Source organism: Hipposideros armiger, unplaced genomic scaffold (assembly GCF_001890085.2).
Source record: "Hipposideros armiger isolate ML-2016 unplaced genomic scaffold, ASM189008v1 scaffold_332, whole genome shotgun sequence".
Taxonomy (NCBI): Eukaryota; Metazoa; Chordata; class Mammalia; order Chiroptera; family Hipposideridae; genus Hipposideros; species Hipposideros armiger.
This window is the reverse complement of record NW_017731682.1, coordinates 1,798,758-1,808,560: the sequence shown is the minus strand read 5'-3', so window position 1 is coordinate 1,808,560 and position 9,803 is coordinate 1,798,758. Positions and strand designations below refer to the sequence as shown.

The window sequence follows — 9,803 nt, the reverse complement described above, 5'->3', positions numbered from 1 at the left end:
TAGCTTTGGATAAGGCACATGCTCCTACTCCTTCCGCTGTCTCCCTCCTCCTCTTTCTTCTCCATTTTTGTCTTAAGTAGCATTAGATCTGCCTCCATATTTATATTTGGCTTAGGCTAACATTAAAATTAGTTTGCATTCTCTGCGTATGCATGAACAGGCAATGGAAAGAGATGGTAGATGACGGGAAGAAGCCAGCCTCGTTTTAACATTTTCTCAAGGATGTTCTTTGGACAGTACAAGTATTGGCTTCTACAATTAAAACATGACATAATCATGCATTCATTTTATTAAGTACTATTTTTTTTTTTTACTTTTTAAAAAAATCTCTTTTTATAGCTGTTTTCTCTCCTGCTTCCTTTCCTCACCCACATAAAAACTGGTTAGAAGAAATAATAAGTTGTGGAAATAATAGAAAGACTAAAAATTCAACTTCCAATAGTCTGGACAAGAGAGCAGCCTCACTGCAAATGGTGCACCCAAGTCCTGGGAGAGGCAAGGGTCAGCCTGCTGGTGAAGGGCCCCTGTCAGCGACTTGGTAGCTGCTTGCTTTGAGGTGCATTGTTTTCAGAAGCGAAATTGCTGACTGGTAAGTGCAGATCGTGAATGTTAGGAAGGACGTCTGATCATGGATTATTAAAAATTATTTAGCAAAAGAAAAGGGATGTGTTAATGCTATATTATGAAGTACAGTGTTTTACTTTTTAGAGTGATTTAAGTCTCCACTTAGACTGATTATAAGGGGCCTCATTTTTAAATGCAATGCCCTATATAAACACACACATAAAAACCAATGCCATGTAAGACAAGAGGATTTTCAGTGGTTCCCCACTTATAATCTATTTGTATTTTCACCGGACACATTATCGCTCTAAGAGCAATTTGGCTCCATCCTATGAAAGCTGCATCAGACTTCCTAATCTCCCTTTCCATTGACTTCGATAGCCTCAGTCATACCTAATATGGTATCAGGAGAGATTGACATAAACATGTTTTGTTTTTCCCCACTGTAGTTTTATAATGTCTTAGTTCCATCAGGAATTTATAGCCATTGTTATCATCCTAGCCCATCTATAAAAGAGTCTTTGGGGGAGTAACAAAGAAAGTTTGTGATGAATTCCAGCCACAAGGAAACTTCCGAACATTCCTGCAGCTGGACTCCTGGTTAACCAGTTTATAAAAATGGTCATATGTAGGTGGGAAACAACCTCAAAAAACAGTGTTTCCAAAAGTCACTAAGTTGGGATTTACTTCCAGACATCTGATACGACCAGCGTTCCCTCTCCCACAAGGTTACAAAAGTTACATGTTTTAAATCGGGACAGCCAGCTGCAGAACATTAAGTTGTTTCCCAAGTGTCCATTTTAATTCACAAAAGTATATGGAGCCACGATCTTAGTTTGTTGTATTTAAACATCCATTAAGGTCAAGAAGTTTGCAAATTCAGACAACACTATACAGAATATAGCAGTAATATTTGTCTCAGGCTTCCTGCAAGGATCCCAAAGCATTTTCAGATGTCGCTTTCTTCCTCTAACAGACAATTGCTAGACACTCAGTGTGTGCGTAATGATAATAAAGTCTGAAACAGTCTATGTCCTATAGTAAATAAAAAGAGCTGTAGAAATTAGTTGCATTTTTTTTTTTGCTATAGTGTATTTTACATTTTTTTATTGTGGTAAAATATACATAACATAAAATTGACATTTACCATTTTAAGTGTATAGTTCAATGGTATTAACTATATTCACATTGTTATATTAGAACATTTTTTTTTCAATTAAAGTTTATTGGGGACATGGAAACAACCAAAGTGTCCTTCCATAGATGATTGGATAAAGAAGATGTGGTATATATACGCAATGGAATACTACTCAGCCATAAGAAAAGATGAAATAATGCCATTTGTGACAACATGGATGGATCTTGAGATAATTAAGCTAAGCGAAATAAGTCAGACAGAAAAAGTCGAGAACCATCTGATTTCACTGATATGTGGTATATAAAAATTAATTGCAGTTTGTTTTTTTTTATAAAAAGGAAAGGAATCAATAATCAAGAAGAAAGATAACTGATTTTACCAGTTTTATCTCTCTAGATCTTTGTGATCCGAAGATACTGTCTTATTGGAGTCAATCTAACCTGGTAGATACGGAATGAACCTGCAAGTCAAGAATCCCGAGTCCCTGACTTGCTTTTATTTTTACTATTAACTTGTTGAGATTTAGGGGTTTTAGCTGTTGTAATTGTCATAGTTGGTGAAGATGTTTGTTTTTAATTTTTTATTAGAGTATAATGCACATATAGAAAAATACTCATACATATATCATAAATATGTAGCCCAAATTTTCACAAGCTGAGCACCAATGTAACCAGTACCCAGATTATGAAACAGACCATTACCAGCACCCCAGAAGCCACCCCCATGCTCCCTTCCAGTCTCGTAAGCCACTTTGAAAAAGCATAGATTAGTTAGATGTGTTTTTATAAGTGGAATGAGTCATACAGTAAATACTCCTATATCTGGCTTCTTTCACTCAATACTATGTTTGTGAAATTGATTTATATTACTGTTTGTGTTCGTAGACTGTTCATTCTCGTTGTTATGTATCATTCTGTTGTGTGACTAGACCACAATTATTTTGCCATTTTACTATTTGCGAACATTTGGCTAAGCTTTGATTATTATGGATTATTATTTCCAGGTTTTGATTATTATGATGAATGTTGCTGTGAACATTCTACTACGTATATGTTGGCATTTCTGATGGGTGTGTACTTAGGGATGGAACTGTTAGATGTCAGGGTATGCTCGTATGTTTCCCTTTGGTAGTTGCAGCCAAATAGTTTCTCACAGTGGTTGTCCTTACCCCATTGTTTCTGAATGTGAAAAGTGAGAAAGCCATACTAGTTCTCCCCTTTGGATAATGGCTGTGAAACTTATTAATACAAATATTTCAGGTATTAGTATGTATTTTAGGTACTCAGAGGCACATACTTAAGAGTAAAGAGTAGTCTTGCAATTTCCCTCATGGGCATATAAACTCAGAATATAATTCTATCTAACTTCCAAGACAATCGGTGAAGACTTAAAAGTATATACCAACTAAATCCTAATCAGCTCTGCAGTTCAGCATTACCCTAATCAGAAGATTCAAGTTTAGTAGTCAAAGTATGGCCAGTAATTTTCGATAGATGGTACTATCTGCAATTATAATCAGAATTGACATTTTCATTTCAGTTTCACAAGTTAAGCATTTATTCTGTGTATTTAGTGCCCACTTATCATCTAAAGTATAGCCAGCCGTAGGGCCTAATTTTCTGCCTCGGCTGCAATGTCTGAAGTGTTCCAAATGATTCATTCCGCTTTTTCGATGGATTTCTTTGTTAATGTGTTCGCACAGGTGTGACAGTAAGATTTCATTTGTCACTTGGCCTCATGATCAAAACTGTTCTGTCCTGTTACGTGACCTACTATGTTGTGTATTTCATTTACTGTATTGAGATTCGTTTCCAGAGAGAGCTTTGAGACAACAGGCTGTATCCTGTGATGACATTCATGAAGTCATGTCTTCTCATGACCTTATTGACTTCTGAAGCTTAGGTTTACTTTTGTCATGTACACAAAGCCATTCTTTCTAGGTGCTGGTTTTAAGCAGAGAAAAAGTGACAGGGATGCTTGGGATGGCATCCCTGGGTAGGCAAATGGAGGCTTTAAAAAACAACAAGGATGCATAAACACACAGATGCATGTGCTTGCAACGGTCTGTGTTTCCTTTCAGGTTCATGTGCTGTTAAGCAGCATTAAGTTAAAGTAAATAGAATATGAGGGTTTATATTATATGAAAATTAAATTGCCTATCACTTCAAAGATAGCCTGGGATCATGCCATAAATTGGTATTTTGGTGCGTTCTCTATAGCACTGATGAAACTGCATTCATTTGCATCATTCTGAAGAGCATGAAGGTTTTAATTTTTGTCATAGGTATTTTTTCTAGACCATGCTATTAAACACACATTTACAAAAAGCAAGAAAGTATGGTATTAATGGATAAAAGGTGATGACCTTTTTTTTCCATCTACTCTTAGTCAAACCATTAGAACTGCCCTATTCTAACTTGTGCTTCAGTCTTTCATCATTACCATTATTATCCTTATTTTAACACATTGGGGTAATATATATTCAATATGTCAGAGTTCAAGGCTAGCCCTGCTGAAGTTCCGTGCTTACAATTCACATTAGTTGTACTCATGTGAGTTGTGATGCTTAGGTTTGACCTTAGCCTGAAATAATTCAAATAATTATACTACAAGCTACTGTCAGATAATGCTTTGCTATATATAAAAATGAGTGCCTTATTTATAATAGTATAAATAGTTATAATTCCTTGATTCTGATTATTTGCATGGTATTTTGGAAAATGGTATGTTTTAGAGTAACATTTTAAGGTGATATAAATACTCAGTTATACTTTAGTATTTATTCTTACATATGATCCTTCAATAAAATGTTTAACATAAGTGAAAGATAAGTAGATCCTCAGGAAATAAAACACCATGATTTAAAACCAGCAGAAACAACTGAACATTAAAACAGATATACAAAGATTTGAGGCACTGGAATTGTGAGACACAGACCATGAAATATTTGATTGCTCTTTAAAGAACTTGAGGACAAGCTTAAAATGTCATCAAGTAAAAAAAAAAAAAATGCTGTGAAAAATGACCTAGCAACTACAGAACTGAGCTTAGTTGCAGAAAGAAACTTAAGACCTGAATAAGTGGAGAGATACAGTTGTGTTCATGGTTTGGAAGGCTCAATACTATTAAGATGTCAGTTCTCCTCAAGTTGATCTATATAGACTTAAATCTTTATCAAAATCTTTATAAGGCAATTTGGAAGATACTGACAAGCTAATTCTAAAATGTATTGGATCGTCAGGAAAGTCATGACGTGTTTTTGCATTGAAAAACATAGAAAAATACGTTATTACTTTCCCGGCAACACAATATACAAAATGCACAGGACCTAAAATATCCAAAACAATTTTGAAAAAGAACAAAGTTGGTGAACTTATACCAACTTATTTCAAAACTTTTTGTAAAGCTACAGTAACCAAAGACACTGTGACCTTGGCAGGAGAATAGACTACGGGTCAAAGGAACAAAATAGAGAATCCAGAAATAAGTCCATGCATGTCTGACCATTTGATTTCCAGAAAAGATGCCAAGGCAGTTCAATGGGAGAAAAGGTAGTGTTTTCAACCACTTGTATGGGAAGAATTGGATATTGGTAAAAGAAAAAAATAACCTTGACTTTTACCTGACATCAGACATAAAAATTAACTTAAAATAGATCATAAACCTAAACCAAAAAAGCTAGTACTATAAAACTTCTAGAGGAAAATGTAAAAGAAAACCTGGATGACATCAGGTTAAGCAAAGATTTCTTAGGATACAAAAAAACATAAGCTATCAAAGAAAAACTTAATAAATTGTACTTCATTAAAATTGAAAACCTTTGTTCAGCAGAAGATGCTTTTAAGAAGAAGAAAATGCAAGTCTCAGACTGCCGCATGACCTTGGATGATTCACTGTACCTTTCTTGTCCTTTTTTTTTTAATTTATAAAGGTTTCTTGGGAGATACAAGTTATGTACATTGTATAGTCCCATGTAAACATAAGACATTATTATTGTAGTTTTAAGAACTATTGGCATTTCTCATACCTGTAGGTAGATATTTCTTAGTTACCTTGCTCTCTGTGTACATTATTTTTTTAACTCAGGGTAACAAGCTAAAAAACAAAACCTTGTCACTTTCTGCATGTGTGCATCCTCATAAGGCAATGTGGCTCTCTGTAACAGCCTTTGCAGTTACAAGGAAATACGCTTCCTCTTTGGGAACTTGGAAGCTGAGAAGTATTGAAAATAAAATTTAAACATCATAAAATTCTACTAGTCATTTTTATAAGCTTCTAGAACTTTGGAAAAGAGGATTCTTTATTTTTAGCTCTCTCAGCACCTAGACCCCTTTTATTTATCAATCTGAAAGTATTTTGGACACAACAAGTAGTTTCCTATCGAAGTCTATTTCTGCTGCAGAAAAGGGCACTTTCTTTTTAAATAACCCTGGATAAGAGCATGATTCACTCAGTCTGTATTTTTGAGCATCGTTATGCTCACTCAGTATTGTAGAAGACACTGTAAAGGTAGTAAAGGTAAATAAAAAGTGGTTCCTGCCCTCAGAGAGCACATAAGAAAAGAAAACATAAATCCCATCTCCGCACTGATTCCTCCCCATACCTCCTCAAAAAAAAGGGGGTAAATTGTGATCATTGAGACAAAAGAAAAACGAGTCCTTGGGAGTTCAGAAGATAGTGACACCATTCGCAGCTGGAAAAGTAGGAAATACTTTATGAAGGAGATGGCAGTTAAGTTGGACCTTGAAGAATGAAGATCAGGTTTCAGTAGATGGAAATAAGAGGGAGGACATTCTAGGCAGAAGAAATGGCTTAAGGAGAAGTGGGAGGAAGTGGACAGACATTGCAGGTCATGTTTAGGCAAAGGTGGACAGATGTGCCTGAGTGAAATCTTCATTTTTTTAATTTAAATGTCATAGAAGCTGAAGTAGTTTTGGCACTAATGTAAATAACCTTTAATACTAAAAGAAAGTCTTAGATATTATTCATGAGACAGTAGGAGACCATTGTAAGTTGCTAAACAAGAATACAATATGATCAGAAATGTACTTAAGATAAATTAGCCAAATCAGTGGTTTGGAGGGGAAATATTGGAGTCCACGAAACTACATAGGACTCCATAGCAATAACTAGGCATGAGGTCCAAAGACCATCAAAGTTTGGTGAAGAACTAGGATATTCAACAGATCAGCCTCTAGGAGGGGTTGGCAAGTTTAATGAAAAAAGGGAGTGGTTACTAATGTGAATTATGCCAGTAAGGTCAATTAAAGTAAGACAGAGAAACGGTTTGGTAATTAATAATCATTGAATTATAACCCAACATCTAAAATAAAGATCCATGAATCCAGACTGATGTAAACGAATGAATGAATGAATGAGTGGAAAGAAACAAATCTCCCATGAAGAATTCCAAATAATTCCTGTAAATAACCCATCCTCAACGAGCAAAACATCTCCACCTCTTAAGTGTGTGCTGTTCATGGTGAGTGACTTCTTTCCAAAGAGTACAGTGTGGGAAAGCTGAGGGGTGAGGGAAGGGCATTTACCATGGAGAAACCTGAAAACACTACCCTCCACCAGGTAACCCATCCAGTCAATATCAACAGTCATAAATCATGTTCACAGTATATACCCTTGATATGATGTGACGAAAATGACACTTCACCCCTTCGTCTTCCTACCAAAATCCATAACTCAAGTCTAATCATGAAAAAAAATCAGATAAATCCCAACAGAAGGCATCCTACAAAATGCCTAACTAGTGTTCCTCAAAACTCAAAAGTCATCAAAAACAAGGGAAGTCTATGAGAAAGTCATGGGCAAGAGAAAGCTACAGTAACACTGTGACTCAGTATAGTGTCCTGGATGTGATCCTGGAACAGAAAATGTCAGGTAAAAACTGAGGAAACCTGCATAAACTGTGGATTTTAGTTAATAATGTATCGGTAGTGCTTTTTTTCTTTTTATATTTTTGGTTATTAAATGATTTGTTTATTTTACAGCATTTACAAAGAAAATAGACAATAGAATAAAAGTACCAAGGATAAAAATAGTACAAAGAATAAAAATATATGCTGGGTTTAATTTTTCATTGACAGCAAATAGAAATCCGTTAGTGAGATCATAGCAATTTGACAATATTATGACTAAATTCAGTAAAAATACTTGGAAGATCACATTCTACATTTGCTTCTTTCTATGGTTCCTAATTCATCTGGCTCCTTAAATGAAAGGGCGAAAGCCCTCATTTGTTTGGAAACATTTCCAAAATGAAGTTTTAGGTCCTCATTAAATTTTTTTCATTTCATTTGTTAAAATGAGGCCTCTGTGTGTGTGTGTGTGTGTGTGTGTGTGTGTGTGTGTGTGCATGTGTGTGCATTATTTCACTTTAACGTCATGACCAGTATTTCTGTTATTCCACAACTATTATTTTACAGTATGGAAAATAATTCAGTTGTAGTCTGCTATTGCTTTAGATGTATACATGTATTATATATAATTGAAAACCCAACGTGAATTAGAATTTCTGAAGCATTTTCCCTGCTGTGGTTTGATACAGTCTGTTCTCTTTCTTGATAGGCGCATAGACAGCTTCCCGTTTAGTAATATACTAATGTAAGATGTTATTATAATAGAGGAAAGTGAGTGTGGGAGGATATGGAAATTCTCTGTGCCATTTTCATAACTTTTTGTAAACCTCAAACTATTTCAAAAAGTAAGTCTCTTTTTTAAAAGCAATCAGGGTAGTACCATTTTGGATCTATTAAATTAGTAATAATGATAAATAATATTTTAAGTAATATTTAAATGTCCAAATGTTGGTGAACATATGGTGAAATTGAATGGTGCATACATTGTTAATGACTAATGTAAAGTGCTCTAACCTTTTAGGGAAGAACCTAAATTTTATTTCACAAATCTATAGACATAAGTATCTCAAGAAATTGTTAAAAAAACAAACAAACAAAAAATACCGAGAGAGACACGCACATACATATACATAAATATGTGCACTGCAAAAAGTGGAGATCAAATTATCAGGAGCTATTTGAATGAATTATGATATGCTAATGCAACAAAACAGCAGTTTTTAAATTGTGTTCTAAAGATCCCTCAGGATCCTAGCCCCTTCTAGGGGTCAGCAAGATTAAAATATTTTCACAATAGTAAGACGTGATTTGCCTTTTCCACTCTCATTCTTACATGAGCATCAATGAGTTTTTCCAGAGGCTACACACTCTATGATAACACAGCAGACTCAATGCAGAGGCAGATATGAGAATCCAGATGTCTTCTATTAAGATAGGCATTAATGAGATTTGCATATATGTAAAACATTGCTACTCTCTCACTAAAATTTTTTTGCTTTGGAAAATTCCATTAAAAAAAAAGTTATGTTAACATGTTTATCATTTTTAAATAAAATTAGTATTTTTATCAGTTTTCATTTCTAATGCAGTAAATATCAAGAGATGTAATCCACATAAACAAAACTCATTGGAGTGTTCAGTGATTTTTAGGAGTGTAAAAAGGTCCTAAGACCCAAAAATATGACAATCACTGTAATGAAATAATAAACATATTTTATTGTTATAATTATGAGGACATGAAACATGGGGAAATAATTCTGATATAGTAAAAAGAAATAGAATTTAAAATGGCATAATCGCTGATCATAACTATGAAATATTGTAAAATTTATTGGTTAGAGTCTTACCCTGGCTTTCAGTCAAGATAACACAGGAACAGAAGAATGAATGCATTTGGTTTGTTAGGTGGCTTATTCAAATTTACAATTTAATAAAATTATTCATGCTAACATATTGAGAATAGTAGGTAGAGTTTCTGCATCATTTATATTTGTGTTTAGAATTATACTAAATGTGTTCATTTTAAATATTATTTTTACGAGCCTAATTAAATTAGCATTTCACAAGCATAGTATAACAGCTGGAGGAAGTAATATGCCTAAAAACCAAAGGAAATCAGCTGAAATTAGCAAATAGTTGCCTGAATCTATTCACAAACTAGATGATCCACATTATAGATAAAAATCTGACTCTCTCTCTCTCTCTCTCTCTCTCTCTCTCTCTCTCTCTCT

At 34.3% G+C, this 9,803-nt stretch overlaps 1 protein-coding gene across 1 annotated transcript in view; it reads left to right on the top strand.

The window, feature by feature from the left end:
• Positions 1 to 9,803, top strand: part of FERRY3 (FERRY endosomal RAB5 effector complex subunit 3) — a 41,021-nt gene that overhangs the window by 29,169 nt on the left and 2,049 nt on the right. The window contains exon 11 of the mRNA XM_019660971.1: positions 2,341 to 2,443. Within this exon, the coding sequence (XP_019516516.1) occupies positions 2,341 to 2,443 (103 nt within the window). The remainder of the gene's footprint in view (positions 1 to 2,340; positions 2,444 to 9,803) is intronic.